This window comes from Pipistrellus kuhlii, unplaced genomic scaffold (assembly GCF_014108245.1).
Source record: "Pipistrellus kuhlii isolate mPipKuh1 unplaced genomic scaffold, mPipKuh1.p scaffold_m20_p_2, whole genome shotgun sequence".
NCBI lineage: Eukaryota > Metazoa > Chordata > Mammalia > Chiroptera > Vespertilionidae > Pipistrellus > Pipistrellus kuhlii.
In genome coordinates, this window is record NW_023425515.1 from 100,017,695 (window position 1) to 100,043,813 (window position 26,119).

The following is a 26,119-nucleotide window of genomic DNA, read 5'->3' on the forward strand; positions in this document are numbered from 1 at the left end:
TATTATTCCGGAGCCTGAGCACCTTCACTACATGGGCTCATGGGGCTGATGATGGCATGACATGAAGCAAAAATCATTAGCAAATAAAGAATCAGGGTTGCCCTAGCAGGTTTGACTCAGTGGATAGAGCAGCAGCCTGTAGACTAAGGGTCCCAGGTTCAATTCTGGTCAAGGGCAAATGCCCAGTTTTGGAGCTGGATCCTCAGTAGGCAGTGTGCAAGAGGCAGTGGATCAATGATTCTCTCTAATCATTGATGTTTCTGTCTCTCTCTCCCTCTTCCTTCCTCTCTAAAATCAATAAAAATACATTTAAAAAAAAAGAATAAGTGTTAAATAAAAATGTTGACTGTTTCAATACTATTGCATATTCTTTCCACTACTCACTTTTTCACAGAGGTTTCCCTGAGAGTTGTTAGCTGATCAAATTCATGGTTTGTTACATAATTTTTACTAACATTGTAAAATTAGTGCACATACATTATAAAATATTTGGAAAATATAGAAAAACAGAATACAAATACCAATCATTTCTACTACCCAAAAATCATTTTATAGTATTCCTTTATGGGCCTTTCTCTATCTTTGGTATAAATAATTTGGCACCAAATAATTAAAACAATGGTCCCTAATATTTTGAAGATCAATGACACTTTTAATAATCACATAAAGCTACACCCCAGAATCTTCCCCAAAAATCATGTACAGAATCTTGCATGCAATGTAAGGAATTTCATAGACCATATTTTCAAGACATTTTATTATGCTAGTTTAAAAATATTATCACAAACTTCTTTATGAATACAGCTTTTTATTTATATATACTTTTTTTTATTGATTTCATAGAGGAAAGGAGAAGGGAAGAGAGATAGAAACATCAATGATGAGAGAGAATCATTGATCAGCTGCCTCCCGCACACCACACACTGGGGGTCTGGCCTGCAACCTGGGCCCTGACCTGGAATCAGACTGTGACCTCCTGGTTGATATTCAACCACTGAGCCATGCCACCTGGATGAATACAGTTGTTATTGTTTTTTTTTTAATTTAGGATTATCTCATTAACATAGAATCCCCTAAAATGGAATTATACATCAAAAGACTACAAACAGTTTTGAAGTTCTTGATAAATATTACCAAAGTCCTTTAATAACTTATGTTACCAATAATATAGGAATGTACCCTTCTCACTCTTAAGTTTTACTTACCAGTATGATCACTCTCAGTTTATGAATAAAAAATACTATCATGAAATATTTACTTTCTTTTGATTACTGGTAAATTTTAATGTTTTTTAACATATATATCCCATTTTGGTCCTCTTTTATGAATAGTTTGTTTATATACTTGGCATTTATTTAGTGGGGATTTCAAATTAATAAATTTATTTAAAATTCCAGAGAAATCTAAGAATGTATCCCTTTTCCCTCTTATTATTGGCTATAAAAAGGATAAAATTAGCTTGGCCACTCTTCCTCTCTAAAAATCAATTAAAAACATATTATTTTAAAAAGAAGTTTATATTGCCGAAACTGGTTTGGCTCAGTGGATAGAGTGTCGGCCTGGGAACTGAAGGGTCCCAGGTTCAATTCCGGTCAAGGGCATGTACCTTGGTTGCGGGAGCATCCCCAGTGGGGGGTGTGCAAGAGGCAGCTGATCAATGATTCTCTCTCATCGATGTTTCTAACTCTCTATCCTTCTCTCTTCCACTCTGTAAAAAGTCAATAAAATATATTTTTTTTTAAAAAGAAGTTTATATTCAGTCCTTTAAGAGAAAAATGGTCCTCATTTTTCCTATGAAACATTTAACTATATGAAAACTCAAAGACATAGCTAAAAGTTCTTAATTTCATTATTGATAATACAATCTACATGCTAAAAAAAAACACTTCTGAATATGAAAGTCAAAATGTATTAAAATACAATTTTGATAAGCCAATAATACAGAATGAATTCACTGAAATGGTTAAAAAAATATGTAAAATATTTGACATTGCCTGTCGAGAAGTAATATGCTATTAAAATTTGATCTTGCTGTTGCTGGAAGAATTCAAACAAATACTTATTTGTTAGTAATAAAGTATAAAGTGTTCTTTTACTGAGCAGGTGAAGATTACCACAGCCTTGCAACACAAGATTCAATTGATAGTAGTAATGGTAATGAAATAATAGCAGTCATTTGTTCCAATAACACGCTTTCCCCACAAGATAGTAAATGGGTTTAAATGCTAGAAAGTGGAACAGGTATAGCAAAATGTAAGAGTAACTACAGGATAGATGACAGAAAATTAAACAGGATTATAGATATTTCTGATCCTTGGACAAAGGCTACATTCTTAACCCTTTTTTCCCCTCTTTATTCCTGTGGTTTCTTACCACCAGTTACAGTAGTTCACACCATCCTCTGGAAAAAGTCACACACAAACTTTTTAATAGTCTAGATTTCAGTAGAATATTTCAGTTAATACATGTTAAAGTATGCAATTTAGCAGTTTCTCATTGTTCTCAGATAATGTCAAATAATCTATAAGCAATTTATAATTGTTTCTTAAACAATATTTTTCTACTTAGTATAGCCAGTTTACACTCCAGCAGTTTGCTTGTTTCACTACATTTTCACCAATATAATTTAAAAATTTTTATATACAACCAATAAATATCCCATTTTAAAGGCATAATTTATCTGACTATTAATGAATATCTTCCTAATTACAAAAGCAATAAAGAAAAATAGTAAAAAAATATCCTTAATTTGGCAATAAGATGGCTACCACTAGGTAACATTTTGCCACATTTCCATACAGTTCCTTTTCTATGCATATTTTTAACCTTGGATCATATTACATATACAGTTTACTATTCTCATTTTTGTCACTTCCTAGATTTTATTTTTCCATCTTCCTAAATATTCTTTTAAAAGTGCCATTTAAATATATAATATTTATATTTCCAACTTTCTATCTTAAAATATTTAGGTTTTTTTCACTACTACAAGATTACAATTAACATTTTTATCCACATTTCATAGGCAAATCCCTACAAGATAAAGCACTAGGTAAAAGAATATGAACATCTTCCCTTTTTCTGACATATCTTGCCAAAGTGCTATTCAAAAAAGCCCCCTAAACAATGGTGTAGGAGACTAGACTAGTTTTTTGCATTAGTGATTATTATTTTTTAAAATCTTGGCTAATTTGATAAGCAAATAATAGTATCTTGTATTTGATTATAAGTAAAATTTAGAATTTTATATTTTCTTTTCTGAGGATTTTTTCTTGTCCATTCTGATTTTGGTGTTTTTCACCAATTTGTCTATATTAAGATTATAAACTTGTGATATATGCTGCAAATATCTTTTGCCAGTTATTCTGCTTTTTATTTAAATTTTGCTTGATGACTGAATTCCAGAAATTTAACTTCTAAACAGACATTGATTTTATGCTTAGAACATCCTTCTACTCCCAGTCAGTAAACATTCACCTACATTTTCTTCCAGTTTAATGGTTTCACTGTTTACATTTAATTATTAAATTCATGTGGAGACTAATTTTTATCTTAAGCCTAACCTGCAGAATGTTCCAAACTAAAATACTAATCCATACTGACAAAATTATAGAAATATCATTAATTTTTTAAAACTTTCCTGAAAACAATATTATTCTTGCAAGTGTCTACTTACTTTAAAGCAATATTTTACAGAGCAAAAGAGATCTATTTCCCTAAGACAAATAAATTTGGGGGAAGGAAAATATGGCAATGGGGTAGGAGATTTATTTTGATTAAAAAATCCAAATTAATAAACATTTAAGAGTACTAACTACTATAGTTGGTCTTGATGATCGTTTTGGTCGATGATTAAGAAGTATATCAACAGCTCCCACTACTTCAGAGTCGATTGCCACCAAAAGTGCATCTGTGGACTTTAAAAAAAAAAAAGTTAAAAATAAAAATGGAGGAAAAAAAGATAAAGTATTTATTTTACTGATCCTATGTAATAAAAGGTTAATATGCAAATTGACTGAATAGTGGAATGACCAGTTGCTATGACATGCACTGACCACTAGGGGCAAACACTCAATGCAGGAGCTGCTCACTAGTGGTCAGTGTGCTCCCACAGGAAGAGTGCAGCTCAGCCAGAAACCGGGCTCATGGATGGTGAGTGCAGTGGAGTGTCAGGAGACTCCCACTTCCATGGTAGCCCAACTGCCAGCTTAGGCCCACACAATCACCTCCATGTGATTTCAGGTGACAGCTGGAGCATCCCTCAAGGGCTACCAGATTGTGAGAGGGTGCAGGCCAGGCTGAGGAACATCCCCAACCCACAAGTGCACAAATTTTGTGCACCAGGCCTTTAGTTTATAAATAAAACCATTTTTTAAAATTAATCTGTATTGTATACAGTAATACTGAATTTCAAAAATTTAGTCTGTCCAAATAATACATTTTGCCTTACTTTGAATCTTAACATTGCAAATCTATAAAAGAAATTGCCAAGAACTAGAACTACGGGTAAATTGTGTTCAATCTAATAAAAATGATTATCAATGCAATCATGAAAAGAGCAGACAATGGAAAATACGTAGAGGGAGAGCTCATCTCGAAAACATACATAGATGATTGAAATGGTACAGGTCAGAAATTAGTATCAGTAATCTAATCAAGTAAAACCACAAAGAACTAGGCTACAATGTCCTTTGAGACAGTAGGGAAAAGTGACTTTGTGGTTTTACCCCCAAACTATAGCTAATTTTGAAGCTTCAACTTCGACAGCAAGAAAAAATAACCAAAGGCTGAGCAAATGGGGACTTTTAACTCTGTAACAAAGTCTGCATTTTGATTTTATTATAATACTTGGAAATTGTGACATCAAGTTTTGGGGTTTCTTTTCTTTTTTAAAAAATGTTTTATGTTTCTTTATTAATTTCAGAGAGCAGAAGGAACAGGGAGAGAGATACAAACAACAATGATGAGAGAGAACCATTGCATACCCCACACCAGGGATCAATCCTGCAACCTGGGTATGTGCCCTGATCTGGAATTGAACCGTGATCTCAGAGTTCATAGGTCCATACTGAACCACAGAGCCACAGTCTGGGCTTGATAATTTTTAAAGAAAAATCATAAAGGCAAGAAGGAAAGATAAGAGATAAATAATGACTTAATCTAACAAAGTGCCCTGATTATTTTCACTCTGTATATTTTTAAACTGTTATAATCTTTATCAACTATTGATCAACATTCTTTAAAAAAATAAAACTAGCCCTAGCTGGTTTGGCTCAGTGGATAGAGAATCGGCCTGTGAATTAAAGGGTCCCAGTTTCAATTCCGGTCAAGGGCACATACCCAGGTTGCGGGCTGAATCCCCATTGGGGGACATGCGGGAGGCAGCCAATCAATAATTCTCTCTCATTGATGTTTCTATCTCTCCCTTCCTCTTCCATTCTGAAGTCAATAAAAAATATATATATTTTTAAAATAGGTCTAAAAATGACAGACATTAAGTGGATGTCTAAAAAATAGGAGCAAGCATCATCAAAAAATAGTTGGGGGCAATATTCAACCTATGTATTCTCATAGGGAAACTCCTCACCCTCATAAGAAAATTAATTTGTTATTTTATTCCCTAAAACTTTTAAGGTTCATTGGGCTATAACCTATTCTTTAAAGTCTAGCATTATTATTATTATTCTAGCAACCATTTCTCTTGGGTTTTTAGTTTTTACTGTATTTGGTCAGGTGAGGAAAAATAAAAAAGACAAAGAAGAAGAGGAAGAAGAAGATAAAGAAGAAGAAGAAGAAGAAGAAGAAGAAGAAGAAGAAGAAGAAGAACAACAACAACAACAACAACAACAACAAACAACAACAACAACAACAACAAAAACTGTGTTCTTTTCTCTTAACATTTCATTTCTGATTTTAAATGTTAACCTATATAACTAACAAAGTAATGCCACTGCTAAGTCAAAATACCAAGTAACTCCAGTAATCTGAGCTATAACCATGGCTCCAGCTGCACATCTCCCAAAAAAACTATACTGAGTGATTATAAACTAACTTCATGGTCATTATATCCCTGAAGGAATTGCCCCAACTACACTACAAATGCAAATATCTGGTTTTCCCAAGTACCCTTCAAGTCTACTAAATAAGAGAACAACTAGATTAAAATCAACAATGTAGGGAGAAAGAAAAAAATAACTGCTATTGTTGACCATTGAAAAGAAAATATCTTTATAGCAAAATCATTACACACATACACATACACACACACACACACACACACACACACACACACAGAGAGAGAGAGAGAGAGAAGTGAGAAGCCATTTAATGTAAGGACAAATGTGTTTAGTTTCAGGCTATCTGAAGAAACTAAAATGACTACATTATCAGTGATTCCCACTTATGATGATAGAGTTAAATTATATTCAGGTACAGTATTTGGTAAAGGATAAACTTCAAGTATAAAAATATTTACTTATATAGCCACTTCATAATACTAAAGGGAGCAACCCAACAAGAAGAAATAACCCTGGTAAATATATATGCACCCAACACAGGAGCACCCCAATATATAAAAAAACTGCTGGAGGACATTAAGGGAGAGATTAATAGCAATACAATTATAGTAGGAGATTTTAATACCCCACTATCACCCTTTGACAAATCATCTAAACAAAAAATCAGCAAAGAAATATCAATTCTAAATGACTCGCTAGACCAGATGGAATTAATCGACATCTTCAGAACATTCCACCCCAAAGCCACAGAATATACATTCTTCTCAAGCGCACATGGGACATTCTCAAAGATAGACCACATTTTGGGACATAGGCAGTCTCTTCAAATTCAAGAAGATAGAAATCATATCAAGCATCTTCTCAGATCATAGTGGCATAAAACTGGAAATTAACTACACTGAAAAAAATCCAAAGAAATCAAACACATGGAGACTAAACAGCATGCTATTAAACAAGGACTGGGTTACCAAAGAAATCAAGGAAGAAATTAAAAACATCCTGTAAACAAATGACAATGAAAACACAACTATCCAAAATCTATGGGACACAGCAAAAGCAGTTTTGAGAGGGAAGTTCATATCCCTACAAGCCTATTGCAAAAAAACTAGAAAAATGGTAACAAATGATCTAACTACAACTCAAAGAGTTAGAAAAAGAGCAACAAGAAAAGCCCAGTGTAAGCAGAAGGAAGGAAATAACAAAAATCAGAGCACAGATAAATGACATAGAGACCAAAGAAACAATACATAAGATCAACAAAACCAAGAGCTGGTTCTTTGAAAGGATAAACAAGATAGATGGACCTCTAGCCAGGCTAACCAAGAAACAAAGAGAGAGGACCCAAATAAACAAAATCAAAAATGAAAGAGGTGAAATAACAACAGATCTCGCTGAAATACAAAGGATTGTTACAAAATACTGCGGACAACTCTATTCCAACAAACAGAACAACCTGGAGGAAATGGACATATTCCTAGAAAAATACAAACTTCCAAAACTCAATCAGGAAGAATCTAAAAATCTCAATAGAGCAGTGACTTGGGAAGAAACTGAAACAGTCATCAAAAAGCTTCCAGCAAACAAAAGCCCAGGGCCAGATGGCTTCACAGGAGAGTTTTACCAAACAGTCAAGGAAGAAATAAAACCTATCCTCCTCAGACTATTCCAAAAAATTCAAGAGGAAGGAACACTTCCAAACTCCCTCTATGAAGCCAGCATCACTCTAATACCAAAACCTGATAAAGACAACTCAATGAAAGAGGCCAATATCCCTCATGAACATAGATGCCAAAATCCTCAACAAAATTCTAGCAAATCGGCTCCAGCAGAGCATCACAAAGATCATACACCATGACCAAGTAGGATTTATTCCAGGAATGCAAGGTTGGTACAATATCCACAAATCAATAAACGTGATACATCACATAAACAAATTGAAAGATAAAAATCATATAGTCATATCGATTGATGCAGAAAAAGCATTTGATAAAATCCAACACCCTTTCCTGATAAAAACTCTCAACAAGGTGGGAGTACAAGGATCATACCTCAACATAATAAAAGCTATATATGATAAACCCACAGCCAACATCATACTCAATGGGCAAAAACAAACCATTCCCTCTAAGAACAGGAACAAGACAGGGATGCCCACTCTCGCCACTCCTGTTTGACATAGTACTGGAAGTACTAGCCATTGCAATCAGACAAGAGGAGGAAATAAAAGGCATCCAAATTGGAAAAGAAGTAAAGTTATCCTTATTTGCAGACGACATGATATTGTATATAAAAATCCCAAAAGACTCCATTAAAAAACTAATTGACTTAATAAATGAATTTGGCAATGTAGCAGGATACAAAATTAATCCCAAGAAATCTATGGCATTTCTATACACCAACAGCGAATTTATAGAAACAGAGACTAAAAAAGCAATTCCATTTACCATCGCACCAAAAAAATTAAGATACCTAGGAATAAACTTAACTAAGGAAGTAAAGGACCTATACGCAGAAAACTACACGACACTGAAAAAAGAGATAGAGGAAGATGTAAACAGATGGAAGAACATACCATGTTCATGGATTGGTAGAATCAACATCATCAAAATGTCCATTCTTCCTAAAGCAATCTATAGGTTTAATGCACTCCTTATTAAAATACCAACGGCATATTTCACTGACCTAGAAAGAACTCTCCAAAAGTTCATTTGGAACAATAAAAGACCCCAAATAGCCACAGCAATCCTGAGAAAGAAGAGTAAAGTAGGAGGGATCTCAATACCAGACTTCAAACTGTATTACAAAGCCACTGTTCTCAAAATAGCCTGGTACTGGCACAAAAACAGACATATAGATCAATGGAATCGAATCGAGAACCCAGATATCAATCCAAATCACTATGCTCAATTAATATTTGACAAAGGAGGCACGAATATACAATGGAGTCAAGACAGTTTCTTCAATAAATGGTGTTGGGCAAATTGGACAGACACATGCAAAAGAATGAAACTAGATCACCAACTTACACCATGCACAAAAATAAACTCAAAATGGATACAGGACTTAAACATCAGACGGGAAACCATAAAAATACTAGAAGCATCCACAGGCAACAAAATCTCAGACGTATGCCAAAAGAACTTCTTCACTGATACTGCCCCTAGGGCAATGGAAGCTAAAGAGAAAATAAACAAATGGGACTACATCAAAATAAAAAGCTTTTTTACAGCAAAAGAAACCATCAGCAAAACAACAAGAAAGCCCACTGTGTGGGAGAACATATTTGCAAATGTTACCACTGATAAAGGTTTAATCTCCAACATCTACAAACAGCTTATACAACTAAATAAAGGGAAGATGAATGATCCAATTAAAAAATGGGCAATGGATCTAAATAGAACATTTTCAAAAGAAGACAGAAGGAATGCCAAAAGGCACATGAAAACATGCTCAAAGTCACTAATTATCCGAGAGATGCAAATCAAAACAACAGTGCGGTACCATCTCACACCTGTCAGAATAGCCAACATCAACAAATCAACAAACGACAAGTGTTGGTGAAGTTGTGGAGAAAAAGGAACCCTCGTGCACTGCTGGTGGGAATGCAGACTGGTGCAACCATTGTGGAGAACAGTGTGGAGTTTCCTCAAAAAACTGAAAATGGAACTCCCATTTGACCCAGTAATCCCACTCCTAGGATTATATCCCAAGGAACTAGAAACACCAATCAGAAAGGATATATGCACCCCTATGTTCATAGCAGCACAATCTATAATAGCTAGAATTTGGAAACAGCCTAGGTGCCTGTCAGCAGATGATTGGATCCAAAAACTATGGTACATCTACACAATGGAATACTATGCTGCCATAAAAAAGAAGGAATTCTCATCATTTGCAGCAACCTGGATAGAACTAGAGAACATTATGCTGAGTGAAATAAGCCAGTCAATAAAAGAAAAATACCACATGGCCTCACTCATTTATGGACATTAAAAAACATTATAAACTGACAAACCAAAAGATAGATATAAAGACAGTAAAGCAACAAGCAGACTGTAAAATTACTCCAGGGAGAGTAGGGAGATCTGGGGGAGATAAGAGATCAACCGAAGGACTTTTATACATGCATATAAGTACAACTAATGGACACAAAACTCTGGGGAGGGAGGGTATGTGGGGGGGGGGGAATGTTAAAATATGTACACAGATAATAATTTAATAAATAAAAAAATAAAAAATATATATTTACTTATATAAAAAAGCCAAGTCTGAAAAAGAATGTTTTAAGTTATTTTAAAAATATCTATATGCCTGGACAGTGTGGCTCAATATGATCCAGGAGGTCATCTCTGTGGGAGGTGACCAAGGAGCCAATCACCGCCCCCCATCACCCTGCCACTGTCACTGGTGGCCTCCCTCTGCGGGAAGTGACTTGTGGGTGCAGGCCAGTGAGTGGCTGACCGTGCCCCCCATCACCTCACCGCCACCAGTCACCATCGCCCTCTGATCATTGCCCACTCCTCCTGCTCACTGGCACCCGCCTTTGCTGGTCTGGCACCACCACTTGCTGGCTCCACCTCCTGCCAACTGGTCATTCTGCCGTTCAATTTGCATATTGGGCTTTATTATGTAGGATTATGTATTAATGAGGTTGTTATCTTCCTTCTCACCTCGGAATTTTCAACAATTCACATACTCTTTCCTTTAAGCTCGCAGTAATAAACCACTTCCTTTCTGAAGCTAAATAGTCTGCCCTAGCATTCTAGTTAATGCTTTGTCTTCTATAGGACCTTGGTCCTTCATTCACAGACATGCTAGTCCTACTCCCTACCTCCCCAAACATGAGATATTTTCTCACTCTTTGATAACTTGACTTGATTCTATCTTCTTTCCACTCATTTTCTTCCTCTCACTTTGTCAAATTTCTCAAAATCCATGTGCATCATTTTCTTAGTTCTACTGATGGGAATTTCAAAAATTCCTCATTTTCCTTGATTTCTAGGCAACTTATTAAGACTGTTTCTTTAGATTTTTACAATGTTGCACTGTCCTGACTCCTTCAATAACACCCTTCCCTTTTAGTGCCCTTTATTAATATAGAAGATGTCCCCTGAGAAAGAGCTGGCACTAGTAGCCTGCTCTTCTCTGTTGTCACTCGCTCACTCTCACAATGTCCATGGCCATGACTGCTGCTTTTCTTCAGCCTGACCACCACTCCCTAGAGATGAAATTTATAATCAGAATATCTTGGGTTTGCCCTTATTTTAGAACTTTGGGTAATTCATTGAAGTCCATAAGCCTCAGTTTTCTGATCTATAAAATGTAACATCTATATAGGCTGGCTATAATATTCAAATGTAATCAGGGATGTGAAAAAAAATCATGTATACACTGCAGATTATATATAGAGAGTCACATGTGTAAAAAGACAAAAATAATTATTATACGATAATGCCTCCTTTATCAAGAATCATCCAAGACTCCCTTTATAACCTTACTAGGGGCCCAGTGCACGAAATTTGTGTAGGGGGGCGGGGGGGAGGTAGTCTCCTCAGCCCAGCCTGCCCCCTCTCACATACTGGGAGCCCTCAGGAAATGTCCAACTGATGGCTACAGTCTGGCCTCCCTTAGTGGGAGACAACTGGGCTGATCAGGGAAAGGCACCAGCCCCATCACCCCACTGCTGGAGCTACTGCCAGTCACTGCAGCCATCATGTTTTCATCAACATGGACTCCAGTCCCTCCACCATGAAAAAAAAAAATGACAACTTCTTTAGGCATTTTCAAGATGTGTCTTTCATAGGATATGACATTTCTTTCTTTCATTTTTTTTACCCTCACCTGAGGATATGTTTCCATTGACTTTTAGAGAATGTGGAAGAGAAAGGGAAAGACAGAGAGAAACATCAAAGTGAGAGGAATGCTTTGATTGGTTGCCTCCTGCATGAGCCCTGACCTGGGCCCCAGCCAGGGAGAAGCCTGAAACTTAGGTACATGCCCTTGATCAGAATCTAACCTGGACCATGAGGTTGGCAAACCTAGGCATTATCCACCAAGCCAAATCGTCTAGGGCAGGTTATGGCATTTCTTAGCCCTCCAGCAGCGAACCTTCATTTTTTTCCCCAGGAGTGTGGTGGAAAAGCCCTAGGTCACCTTTTTGGATTCTTATACTCAAGTTACTAAGAATATTACCAGTGGCATACAGGGAGCTTAGCCAATGAGCAGTCAGAAAAGGTCTTTCCTCTGTAGTTCACACCTATCTCCTCTGATCTCCAACTCTGCCCCTGCCAAAGCCTAAAGCCTCCAGTCCTGAGCAGGGGACCCCCAGCTGGCTCAATTGCCAGGCTCTTCCCCCAGCCAAGGATGAAAGCCTCTGACCAAAGCTCTGGCCCTAGGCATGGACCCCCAGCTGGCTCCAATCACTGGCAGGGGACCCCAGCTGGCTCCGATCACCTGGCTCCTCCCCCACCCAAGACCAAAAGCCTCTGGCCGAGGCTGGGCCCTGGGCAGGGACCCCCAGCTGGCTCCCATCGCCTGCAGGGGACCGTAGCTGGCTCCCATTGCCCAGCTCTAATGGCCCCACTCCAATCAACTAACTCTGATCATGGCCAAGGCCAGCAAGTGCAGGTGGAAAGCTTGGCTTCCTCCATTTCAGGGGAAACCCACACCTCCCTTCTGCTCTCAGTGGCTGAGGCCATCTTGGTTGGATTTACATATTTGCTCCTGATTGGCTGATGGGCGAGGCTGATGGGTGTGGCTTGTGGGTGTAGTGAAGGTGTGGTCAATTTGCAAATTATTCTTTTACTATATAAGATTTTCTATACCTTTAAGTATTTAACTTTGAAACTAAACTATTTTGATGGAAATTTTCTGCTTTTAGAAGTACTATCAATATATATATATTCTTCCTTTGTCTGAAACAATGGGCACTGAATTGTAGAGGGCCACCTGGGAAGGCACATGGGCAATTTTCTTTAATTATCATCAGCTGAACTCAGGGTGTAGGCAGAGCCACTCCTTGGGAACATGTTTCCCCAAGACGGGCAACATGTTGTCAGCTTGGCTTTCATATCAGCCCAGGTGTCGGCAGGGGCAGCACTAGATATGTAAATCCAGGCATGCTAGGACCTACTTAAGAATGCAAATAAGTTGGTGATAACTTCCTGGTATTGGGGGTGTAAAATAAATGCACTGGACAGGTCATCATTATCTGTCTCTCCAGCAGAAGAGGGCAGCAACCCACCCGGGACCCAGCTTTGAATCTATTTCTGTGTCAGCTCTCTTTATTTCATTTATTTCTCAATTCCCAGCTGCCTCTACCAAGAACCTGTTTCATCTCTCTTACAATGCTGGATGTGGAGGAGGAAGATCCCTGCCAACTGAGGCTCCCACACTGAATATAATTTAATTTTTTCTTACTGACTCTGAGCCACTGTTATAAACATTATTATTCTAACATACAGCTCCCTCAGGGATTACCATGTATGTAATACTGTTGACCTCTTTCATAGTCATAGGCACTGAACTCTGTAGTCATCATGTCCCTTCTGCTGCACTTCTCTCTATGGATTAGAAAACTAAATAATTGAATTGTTTAAAGAAGAATCTAAAATTAACAAATACAGACTTTGAAGAAGGGGTCCAAAAGTATTCCTCTGACCAAAGTTTGTATGTCAGAAACTTCTGGGCTCTGGCCACTCAGAGGTACTTTTTATTTACTTTCTGAGTCACATTGATGTCTAGATAACTGAAATTGCTGGGAAAGCAACTTCTTTATCTATCTAGCTATTATATTCAGAGACAGTACCATGTTATCCATAAACTAACCTATTTATATTTTTGAAGTCTTCTGAGTGTTTCCAACATATATATATGGCCCAGTGCATGAAATTTGTGCACGGAAGGGGGGTGTTCCCCTCAGCCCTGCACCCTCTCCAATTGAGGATCCCTTGGGGGATGTCCAACCACAGGGATCAGGCCTAAACCAGCAGTTGGACATCCCTCTTGCAATCTGGGACTGCTGACTTGTAACTGCTCACCTGCCTGCCTGCCTGGTTGCCCCTAACCACCTCTGCCTGCCAGCCTGATCACCCTTAACTGTGCTTCCCTACCCCAATTGCCTCTGCCAGCCTGACTACCTGCCTGATTGGCCCTAACTGTTCGCTCCCGCTAGCCTGGTTGCCCCAAACTGCCTCCCCTGCCAACCTGATCTCGCCCCCAACTGCCCTCTCCTCCCGGCCTGGTTGCCCCCAACTTCCCTCCTCTGCTGGCCTAATACTAACCCCAACTGCCCTCCCCTGCAGGCCTGGTCTCACCCCCAATTGCCCTCCCCTGCACGCATGATCTCACCCCCAACTGTCATCCTCTGCTGGCCAATTTGGTTCTGATTGGTCAGTTACAATGCCAGTCAGCATCAAAAGCTCACATCCTAGGCAGCCATTGGCTAAACACAGCATACAGATTTGGTTCTGATTGGTCAGTTTCTATGCCAGTCAGCATCAAAAGCTCCATTTCCTAGGTAGCCATTGGCTCCCTACAGCACCCACATTTGGTTCTGACTGGTCAGTTTCTTGCCAGTCATGTCAGAAGCTCCACATCCTAGGCAGCCAATGGCTCCCCACAGCACCCACATTTGGTTCTGATTGGTCAGTTCCTATGCCAGTCATTGTCTCTGGGCCTATCAACAGGGCCTGATCATAAAGGCAGGGCTGATCAGTAGCCACAGTGGAGGCCTGAAGAGAAATGGAGGTATGTCTTTTGGCCAGATTGGGAAAGAAAGAGAAGCAAGTGCTGATCAAAAGCTGCCACAGAGGCAATGGATCAGTCCTTGCTTCTCTCTTCAGGCCTCTCCCTGGCCCCGATTTGTACCCCTCTCAGCAGTCAGTGCTGGGGCACAGCACCTACACTGGAAACAATCAGCGGAAGTCAGGGCAACCCAGCACTGATTGCAGGACTGACTTCCAATTGGTCAAGCCTAGGTCATTACTGGTCATTACAACCCAGAGTTTTTATATATTAGGATGCCTCATTAAGTTAAAGCTACAACAGAGCAATCAATCATATTATGTGAAAGAAAAAAACGCCAGAATTCATGTGCTAAGTCCCATATTAGGCAAACAAACAAACAAACAAAAAATACTCTCTCTCTCTCTCTCTCTCTCTCTCTCTCTCTCTCTCTCTCTCTCTATATATATATATATATATATATATATATATATATATATTATCAGTATTTTCCAGTTTAAAAAATTCACTCACCTTTAGTTTTAAGTAAACATTAAGTTTCAGGCAAAAAGAAAAATTTAATAAAACTTAAGAGAACATCAGAGTCAAATTAAAAATTGCTTTGTGAGTCAGGAGCATTTTGTTCTTATGCTTGTAAATTATATGGTCACAGAAAAATCTTTTCCCCTGACACATCTGGAACACTTGTGTATTTTTAGATATATAATAATATTACCATAATATAAATAAGAAAAACAAAGTCACCTTTAATAAGTCATGGTAATTTTCTCTGTCAGATATAAAACACATAAAATAAGGAAGGGATGTAAAAGTTGGAAGAAAAAAATAAATCAAGTAAAATATTATACTTTGATAAATAGGCTTTTGATTTGTTTTTAAAACTTTTTATGAGTCAAAATCAATTTAAATGTGAAAGAGAAGAAAGAGAAAGGGGGAAAGGAAAAAAAGAAGATAGGAAGGGAGGCAAGAAGAGAGGGAACTAGAAAGAAGAAAATATGGCATATCTAACAGAACTTAGAAGCTACAAAATAAAATTATCTAGCCTTGTACCTGACAACCGTAGTCCAAAAGTAGCTGTAGTATATCCAAATTTTCATTTTCAATAGTTATTGTAACAGCATTTCTCCCAAGCACATCTACGCAATTTATGTTCAAGTCACCTGAACTGCTTTCCTCCAAAATCTTTTTAACCATATAATAGTCACCTAAATAACAAATACAAACACAATTTAATACTCATGACATATTAAATGTGAATGACTGTAAAGAAAACTTAGCCTGTTAATTTAAAAGATTAAAACCTAAACTTGTTTTTTTATATGGAAATGGGCAAAAACATTAACATTTCTTTGCTAAAAACTTTTATCTTGGTAAAATAATATGTACATCAGCTGCAAACATTAAAAGTTGCTAGTTTAAAATTCATAACTGAATGATAAGGAGAGAAACTTTTAGAAGATATTTTAAGCAATAAAGATTGTCCAAAAATACATACTGAAAGCAAGAAAAATTATAAGTTTAAAGTTTTACATCTCAAATACATACCCACATTTACTCATACATCAAAATAGTTATAAATGAGATCTAGTAATAAGCTGAGGATATTATGAAGACATTTTATAGCCTTTGGAAAAGCAGTGTTAATATGTATATGCTTGACAAAAAAAAATGCCTAAATTCCTCTCCTCTTCTCCCCTACACACACACACACACTCATCTCATAAATGAAACTGTTTAGATTATATGATCAGGGAACACCCAACTCACAAAACTCTAAAATAGGAGTGGGGTTAATGCTGGTAGAGGCCAAAGTCAGAATATTTCAAAGTAAAATTTTAACCTGTCAAGAGCATGCAGGATTCCTTCTGCCTAACTCTAGCCAACATCAAAACAGTTGACCCATGGGAAAAAAAATGAGAATAATGACAAAAGCAATCATTTGTCTGCTGACCAATTAGTGCAGTAATAAGGGAAATAAATCAAGAGAAATCTAATTAACTATACAAAGAAAGCAGAGTTTTGTTTCTTTTAATTATTTCTTTTAAAATATAATAGAAACCATTTAAGTGACTTGCAAATACAGTTGTTCTTTAGACATCTATAAATTAAACAAAAAATCAAAACAAAACAACTACCACAAAAGAAAAACTACAGAAAAGAACAGAGTGAAAACCAGAGGAAAAAGATATGATTTCATAATACAGAAAAAGTAAATCTTAAAACTTGACTAAATGGGTGAATTAAAAAAAAAAAAGTAACATTTGGGGAGGGGTAAATTTCAAATAGATTTTCTATTATTATTATTTTTTTAATCCTCACCTGAGGATATGCTCTCACTTATTTCTAGAGAGAGGAGAGAAACATCGATCCTCGATATCAAATCTGCAACCTAGGTATGTGCCCTGACCTGACTGGGAAATTAACCCACAACCTTTTTGGTGAATGGGACAATTTTCCAAAAATTGAACAACCCAAACAGGGAGAGTGATATTATTTGAAATCAATGACTTTAAAGCCCTCCATGCATTTTGGATGAAGCTGAACCATAATTTTCTTGATACCACATCTCCTTAGTTACTTTAAGAAAACTAATCACAAAAAGAAGTATTTTCTTCATAGCACTATGAATAGACACTCATGCTCTATGGCAAAAACTTAACAAACACTTTAGAAAGTGACACTTTTAATCATAAGTTGAACTGATCGTGAATATACAGATAGACCAGTGAAACGGAACGAGAGAGGTAAAAGAGTTAAAAACATCAATGAGAGAGAAAAACCATTGATTGGCTGCTCCTGCAGGATCCCCCACAGAGAATGGAACCTGCAACCCCAGGCATGTGCCTTGACCTGTAATCAAACCAGTGACCTCTTGGTTGCTGGGTCAAAGCTCAACAGCTGAGCTACATTGGCCAGGCTCTTTTCTAGTTTTTTCTTTACTCCTTAATCTGTACATATCTTTCAAAGGCCCACTCATTCACTAAAATACACATTACCACCTTATATCCACAATTTTTACTTTAGGAATTCTTTCCAAATATAATACATTATGAAATGTTGTGTTTTAGAGTAAAATTTCTAAATGAAAAGGATGAGAAACATAGATGTTCTACAGTAGATTTGCTCTGGTGCTATTAAAGATTTTGCTTTTATTGGATAAATTTGATCCACAGAAAGGTTTATAAAACATTCATAGAGAGCGAGTTTGATTTCCAACTAGTAAGTCCAAGTGTGAACATGTCTTTTCTAACATAAATAATTTCCATTCATCCAATTAAAACTAGATCAAGCCGAAGCCGGTTTCGCTCAGTGCATAGAGCATCGGCCTGCAGACTGAAAGGTGCCAGGTTCAATTCCAGTCAAGGGCATATACCTTGGGTGTGGTCACATTCCCAGTAGATGGTGTGCAAGAGGCAGCTGATCCATGATTCTCTCTCATCGATGTTTCTAACTCTCTATCCCTCTCTCTTCCTCTCTGTAAAAAAACAATAAAAAGTCAACCAATAAAAAAATAAAAATAAAATAAATAAATAAAAATAAAAATAAAACTAGATCAATATAACATAGTGGTTAATAGTGCAAGCTAAAATATATCCTAGTTCTACTTCATAACTAATGCTACTTTAGACAAAGGAATTTTAAAATTCTGCTAAGTCTCATTTTCCTTATTTGTAAAATGGGGATAACAACAGATATATTATAGTTCATTGGGTTGTGAGGATGAAATGAGATCATCTATGAAAAGTATATGCACTCAAACCCAGAGTTGTTATAGTAAATAGTTGCCATTTGGTTTGATTAAAGTTTCAATGTAACAGTGGAAACTATAGCTACTTCAGGAAATTTCCACTTGTAGATTTGGTTTGGGTGATACAAAAGAGGTTTAATAATATTAGTGGATACAAACATGTAAAAAAAAAAAAAAAGTACTGCTATAACTCCAATTTATTTTTTACATGTAAAAGGATACTATAGTGTAAGAAATGAGCCATTTCCTCGACCTAACCCAAGAGCTCATTTTAACATACCTGAAACAGAAAATACCTACTTAGTCTTTCCTTAATTTTTATTTATTTAGCTTTTTTACTTTATATGGGCAAAAAAGCATGCATATTTACTTTCTACCCACCCCCAAAAGCCAAATCCCCCCAAAAAATCTTAATGATCTTATAAAATGGAAAACTGACAAATGATACAAAGTTATTTCAACTGCTCTACTGGACAGGCCACAAAACTATCCTATACAAAAACATTCTTTTGTTTTAAATATGTCATGCAATAATCTTAAATACACACAACATACATAAGTACTTACTAAAACCATATTTCTCATTTTGATAGGAACATCAAATTCCCTTTTTGACATACTTTCTGTTTGCTTTAAAATAACCACAGCTAGAGCAACACAATCTTCCATTCCCTCTCTTAGGGAATTTTTTTAGGGAAAAGACCTTACACAATCTACTCCAGTAATACTACATAATTTTACCTAATTTACAATGATTTTTGTGAGGTTATAGACATATGTTACACTTCTTTACATTTCCAAGACAATTCAAAGTTGTGTCCATAGTGGATTTTAAGGAATGTTTTCATAATATAATTTGATACTATTACATAAGAACATAAAAGTGGTTTACATAGGTGGCCTTTATAAGATAATGTATTTGCAAAATATTATGTAAATCAAATCCTACTTCAAAAGCAGTAAGAGGTTAGAGCCGTGGTCAGCAAACTGCAGCTGGAAAGCCACATGTGGCTCTTTGCCCCCTTGAGGGTGGCTCTTCCATAGAATAGCATGGCCTGGGCAAGTCTATTTTGAAGAAGTGGCGTTAGAAGAAGTTTAAGTTTAAAAATTTTGGCTCTCAGAAGAAATTTCAATCATTGTACTGTTGATATTTGGTTCTGTTGACTAAGGAGTTTGCCGACCACTGGGTTAGAGACTGATACTTACTAAAAAAATCAGGCGGCTCAGTGATTGAGCATTGACCTATGAACCAGGAAGTCATGGTTCATTCCCAGTCAGGACACATACCCTTGTTGTGGACTTGATCTCCAGTTGGGGGTAGGGGAGGAGAGGGGTGTAGGAGGCAACCTATGGATGATTCTCATCTTGATGTTTCTATCTCTCCTCTCTTTCTCTCTGAATTCAATGAAAATATTTTTTTAAAACCTTGCACATACAAAATATCCTCTGAAGTTAATCTTTTCATAGTGTAAAAACTGCCCTTTGAGCTTATGTTATCAAAGTCTGCATGATCCTAAACTGAGTTTTCTAAGTGAGCATGGCCATTGAAAGGTGTGAAAATTAACAAAGGGAAATCTTACTTGAAATAGTGTCAGGCCAGACCGGGTGTTCATATGCAGTACTAGAAGTCAAATTATAGGATGAATTGATTATCAATACAGAACCCAACAGAAAATCCTCAACAGGAAAGAATCATCAGTGGTAGGCCCAAACATAAAAGATATACATTAGGTCTCCTACAAGAAATTGACAATCCCAGCCAATGAGAAATCATCCTGCAAGAAATTTATCACCCCAGTCCATGAGAAACTATCATGCCCTTAACTCTCAATTGTCTCCAATGAACTTTTTTCAGAACTACCCCTCCCAACTTCCTTCTTCTCCATAAAACTTTCTTCTCCTTTATTTGTTGGCCTTGCCTATGGCTTTTGCTATAGCTTACTTGTCCTGAATTGCACTTCTTTGCTGTTTCCAAATAAACCCATTTTTGCTGTTAAAATGACTCCTTTTTAAGGTCAACAAAGGCACACTGAATAGATGTAGAAAAATAAATTGTATAGTATTTCACACCGGAAGTAAAATTTAGGGCAATCAATTTCTCATTCCTTTTATTATATGCAACAAAAGAAAGCATGCTTGAGTGAAGAGACTTTATATGACCATAAAAGTGAAGAATCTTTTTTTAAAGAAAAATATTAAATATCTTCCACATTTTTACCCTGTAATTATTTTGCACTACCTTTATGGCTCAGGAGCAATAAACCTTCCTCACTAATAAAAACCACGAACAAAGTTGTTCTGTAAATTTGGAGAAAATTTGGAACTATTTCTTCAGTCCTGTCTTTGTCACCACCTAGGATTATGACATATCTAATTCCAGTCAACAGTCACTTGTACACCAAGGCATTGGGTGGCTGAACTTAAAATATTATAACACAAATAAGATTTTAAGATTTTAATGAAGCGCGGGGGTGGGAGGGAACAACAGGTGAGAGCCCACAAACACGAGGCATCTTAAGCAAGGTCATGGGATTTTCACACTAAACAAGCCCTTTGGGCTTCCAAAAAGGAAACAAACAAACAAACAAACAAAACGTAAGTCCCCCAAGAGAGACCAGGTCATTCGGGTGGTCAGCAGCAGAGGCAGGGCCAAAATCCTAGGGTCCGCGCCCCCAACGCCACCTAAACACAGGATGCCAAAAAGGGAGACCAGGACCAGCGCCGGGCACAGTGGCTGCCAGTGGAGGGCCGCGCCCCCGCCGCCGCCAGCTGCACACTCACAGGTGGAGGCGGCGTGGGGCGCCTGGAGGTCCGGAGCTGGGCGCCAGAAGAGAGAAGGCCCAAGCTGAGGCTGCGGAGAATCTGAGGGGTATGGAGGACAAGAGCATCGGGAGCGGAGAATGGGGCCGAGCTCTCACCCTTGTCGCACGCCAGCAAGAAAAGCTTCTCATTCAGGGTGTTCTCCTCCTTCACCTCCCGCACATCCTTTAGCGCCATCACCTCACTGGGCGATGACGAGGACAGGGAAGAAAACAGGGAGGAGGAAGAGGCGCCAGAAGGATCCATGCTCGGACACAGGGCCGCCACCGCTGCGCCCCACGAAGGGGACAGACCAGGAGACCAGGGCCGCGCCCCGGGACCCCACCCGGCCGCAGGGCCCGAGAACGGATGGGTCGGCCCCGCCGCGGCTCCGAAGAGGGTCCCGTCTCCTGGGAGCCAGCATTCACCCTCCGCCGACAGCCCCAGGTCGGTGGCGGCACCGGCGCGACCCCAGGGCCAGCGACCCCTCCCCAGCCGCCTGCGCCCCGGCCGAGCCGGTCCGCGCCGATCTGGGGACGATAGAGTCGCGGGCGCCAGGGCGGCGAGCGGCCTCGCCAGAGCCGCAGGGGCCGCGCCAGGGGAGGGACGGCGGACCAGGCAGAGGCCGAAGGGGAGATGCGGAGGAAGTCCTGAGAAGCGGCTCTGCAAACGTCGGGGTCCAGGACCGTGGGGACCACCAGCCAAGCGGCGCCCCCAGAAAATTCTCGTGACTCCTCTCGTCACGCTCCGCTGTGTTAGCTACGCAGCCGAGCCAGGCCTATCGCAGGGGACTGGCCAGGCTTGGTGGGCGGGGCCTGTCGGTGAGTCTGTGTCTAGGTCCCTGGGCTATTGCCTGGCCTGGGAGGCTTCGGGCCAGGAGCTCAGCTCAGCGCCAGCACCTCCCCACCGCCTCCTGCGCAGAAGCCCATAGGCCTCTGGGCTGCTGAACCGTGAGGGCTCAGGTCAGTGGACACCCCTGTGTGACTGTGGAGTCATGTCCTGTCCCTGTGTCCACTGCCCTCGCCTCGCTGCAAGACGTCCCTGCTTCCCGAATTTCTGAAGACTCTTAACTCGTTGGTGATAGTAGAAAGTCGCAACATTCCTGATTCATACGTTTATTCGCATGTATCGATAATTCAAGTGTATTGTCACGTAATCATGGATAAGCACGTTTTTAGGATAGACTGTGCATCACAGCCCTTCAATGGCTTTTTCATACACTTTTAAGTCTACTGAAGCTTCTGTGTTTAGGTTATCCCCTCTGGACTTCCACAAGGGGCTGAGTTAATTTCTTAGATTCAGGGAAATTCTGGCCTACTTTAGTGGACAGACCTACCAGGTATTAGAGGGCTTTTCTTCCTTCAAAATGAAACATGGAGTTGGACTGTGGACCCTTCCTTGTGGGTTCTTGTCCTATGAAGTTTGAACAATAAATTCATTAACTAAAAAATCTACACTAATAAAAGAATAGCAGTTTCAAAGGTCAAAGCCCATCTGATACCCCCCTTTTTCTCACCCCCTTATCTTGCAACATTCTTCTATCCTCTGCCAATGTATGCCTTTCCCTTCCCCTTATCTGTGACATCTTTGTTGGATTAACTTGCATACTCATGCCTGATTGGCTGGTGGGCATCATGAAGGTACAGTCAATTTGCATCTTACTCTTAGTTTTTTTGTGGTTGTTGTTAATCTTCACCTGAAAATATTTTTTTCCATTGCTTTTTAGAGAGTGGAAGGAAAGGGGTAGCAGGAGAGGAAAGAAAGGAGAGAGAGAGAGAGAGAGAGAGAGAGAGAGAGAGAGAGAGAGAGAGAGAGAGAGAGAGAGATCTGCTGGTTTCTTTCCCAAACTTACCCAGACTACCGCTGGGGAACAAATCTACAACTTGGGTACATGCCCTTTACCAGGAGTTGATTGGGGACCCTTTGGTGTACAGACCAATGCTCTAATCACTGAGAAAAACTGGCCAAGCCCATTTTAGCCTTAAACAAAAATATTCCCTAGATCATAAATCTCTCCCTTCTAATACTGTTGGGTTCAGTTGCAAGTTTATGCATTTGGTAAAATGTCAAAGTTGCTCACTGTAAATTTGTGGTCATGTTTGGGTTTGTGTGTGAGTTTACCTAGTAAAATTTTTACTCCCCCCATCTAGTGCACAAATTTTGTGCAACAGGCCTCTAGTCATTTATACTGTCCAAACACACATCCTTAAAGAGACCTTCCATGACTATCCAAACTAAAATAATATTCACCCTAGTTCCCAAATCAGTCTCTATCATGTTACCATTTTATTTCTCCTACTATAGTTATCATTATCTAAAATTCCCATTTGTTTATCACATGTCTCTCTTTACTAGGATATGATTCATGAAGTCATATATTTTTCTTGACTAAATCTCCATGTCTAATGTCATACCAGGATCATAATAGGCAAATTTATGTTATTGAATTGGTTGATTCACCCTAATTACTTCCACAAAAACTAAATTTGTAGTAATATGTCGCTGGTTTCTATTAAATTTCTTCATGTTAAAAAATAAAAACAAAAAAAAACATAGAATGACCTTCCCTCTCCCAAAATAACCTAGAGGTGTTTTTTGTTTGTTTGTTTTAATTAGTTTTAAGTAATTATTTTTACTAACTAAAGAATTAGCCAAAACCGGTTTGGCTCAGTGGATAGAGCATCAGCCTGCAGACTGAAAGGTCCCAGGTTTGATTCTGGTCAAGGGCATGTATCTTGGTTGCAGGCACATCCCCAGGAGGCAGCTGATTGATGATCCTCTCTCATCGATGTTTCTGGTTCTCTATTCCTCTCTCTTCCTCTCTGTAAAAAAATCAATAAAATATATTGGGGGGAAAAAGAATTAGGAATTTTGTTTTAGTAATTTTCTCTTTTCTGGAAAATAACCTTATTTTATTTATTTTGTTATTTTCTGGAAAATAACAAAATTCATGCACAGGTAAGGTCCCTAGGCCTGGCCAGTGATCAGGGCCAATCAGGGCCTTCTAGCTGCCAACCAGGGCCTCCCTTCCCTGGCTGCCCAACTCCTGGTCTTCCGGTCAAACTCCAAGGGGACAATTTGCATATTAAGCTTTTACTGGAAGCCACCGTTTGCCGATAGTGTCACAAGAGTGCACCAAAGAATACAGAAGGCCAATGGACCTTGGGTGTTAGCAGGACTGACACTAAGCACCTTGTCTGTTGAGATAGTGGTGGCTCAAGACAATTCCCTAACCTGATAATCCTCTTACTGTTTACCAAACTTTACACTCTATATGCCTGTATGCATTACTAAAGGGAAAATGTGTATCTAAGTAAATAAATAGAAGACTAGGCCAGAAGTCGGTGTTTCTCCTCAAGAAAGAGGTCTCCACATGGCGCCCTATGCCTTTTTGGTGTGTGATTTTTACTTTTTATTATTATCTAAAGTAGGGGTGTCGAACTCAATCAGAGAAGGGGCCAAAATCTAAAATCCAGCCTAAATCGCGGGCCGAATGGTTTACTGAACAGTCATAAACTGTCATTGTGATGGAAACGCAGCGGAGTGCAGTGATGACAGCTTGGTGCGGGCCACATTGCAAGGCCTGTCGGGACGGACTTGGCCCTCGGGCCTTGTGTTTGACACATGTGATCTAAAGTTTTACATACGTACATCTTTTTTCCAAATTGACCAACCCCCTAGCCATTCCCACCCTGGGCAAGCCCCCATCACCCCAGTGTCCAATGCCTTCTAAATACATATTTCTAGTATAGTATTTTCATTTGTGTGTTGGCCCCTCCTTCAGATCCTGAACTCTGCCACAAAGGTTGCGGCAGGCTTTTATATATATAAATTTCAGGGTTATATATTTTGATGTAAATAAAATAAATACTGACACATTTGTACATACAGAGAATTTTTATTAAATATATTTTATGAGAAAAAGAACACCCTGAAGTGCTAAATTTCTTGTAAATCAGATAACTTAGTAAATATATGGTGAAAAAATCAAAAGGGGAAATATGATTTAAATAATCTTACAAAAGAGCAAGAACATATCTTAATCATCATACAGGAGAAAATCATCAAAATATTGAAGGAAAGGAAATCTCTGTTATAGAAGAATATACTTCATAGTTCTACCTGTTCATAATTCCAGTGAAAATCTTACCAATATGTATATTTTAATCAATGATAAAAGGGAAGTAAGACTTCTCATTCATAAAGTGACAGTATTTTTGTTGCACAGCAGTTTACTGGTACTGACAGTGGAAGATGAAGAAAGCTAATTTCTGAATTCAACTGTTAGTAAAGAATCTTTCCACTCCTAAAAATTTAGACAAAAATAGGTCTCAGACTTAGTTGTTCCTAAGCAACACAAGCATTGCGAACTTGTAGGAAGCTGCAGGAAAAAAACATGTGAAAATGCTCTATGTTAAAAAACACTTTGTGTTACTTTCTGCTAAAGAGATTCAGTTGGCATTTTCTAAATTATTTAGGGCTTCAGTAGAAATCAAAATTAGCATCTGTAACATGAAGCTAACATTATAGCATCAAAATATTTTGAAATCCTCTAGCCAAAGTTTGGCTCAATATCTGGAAGAAGTCAGTCACAGCAAAAATGAATATTTCTAAAAGAAATTTTCATGTACCAAATAGCTACAAACTGAAAAGTACACACAGTGGGGGCACAATAAATACTTATTGGTTGGCTGACTCACAAATTTATATATACCATTTAAGAAAACCCAGATAATTCGGTGCAAAATATATACATACACAGACATATTTCCCTAATAACATCTTGCCAACATATATATGTTGCCTGTCA

General features: G+C 38.4%; 1 protein-coding gene and 1 long non-coding RNA gene across 7 annotated transcripts in view; one reads left to right on the forward strand and one right to left on the reverse strand.

Annotated features, from left to right (window-relative positions):
- TRPC1 (transient receptor potential cation channel subfamily C member 1) overlaps window positions 1-21,702 on the reverse strand; it is a 152,086-nt gene extending 130,384 nt beyond the window's left edge. For 2 of the 6 annotated variants that reach the window (XM_045584121.1, XM_045584120.1), the window contains exons 1-3: window positions 21,429-21,702; window positions 15,813-15,967; window positions 3,816-3,917 (exon numbers count right to left, since the gene is read on the reverse strand). In XM_045584121.1, the coding sequence (XP_045440077.1) occupies window positions 3,816-3,917; window positions 15,813-15,967; window positions 21,429-21,576 (405 nt within the window). In that variant the 5' untranslated portion in view covers window positions 21,577-21,702. Of the gene's footprint in view, window positions 1-3,815; window positions 3,918-13,496; window positions 13,569-15,506; window positions 15,532-15,812; window positions 15,968-21,428 lie in introns of those variants that run through there. The other 4 variants (XM_036444188.2, XM_036444191.2, XM_036444189.2 and 1 more) reach the window with 4 other exon arrangements.
- LOC118722568 lies at window positions 4,628-25,992 on the forward strand. The gene is made up of 3 exons (XR_004989043.1): window positions 4,628-4,639; window positions 19,283-19,288; window positions 25,899-25,992. It is a non-coding gene; the product is annotated as an uncharacterized LOC118722568 (long non-coding RNA).
- The last annotated feature ends 127 nt before the right edge of the window (window positions 25,993-26,119 follow it).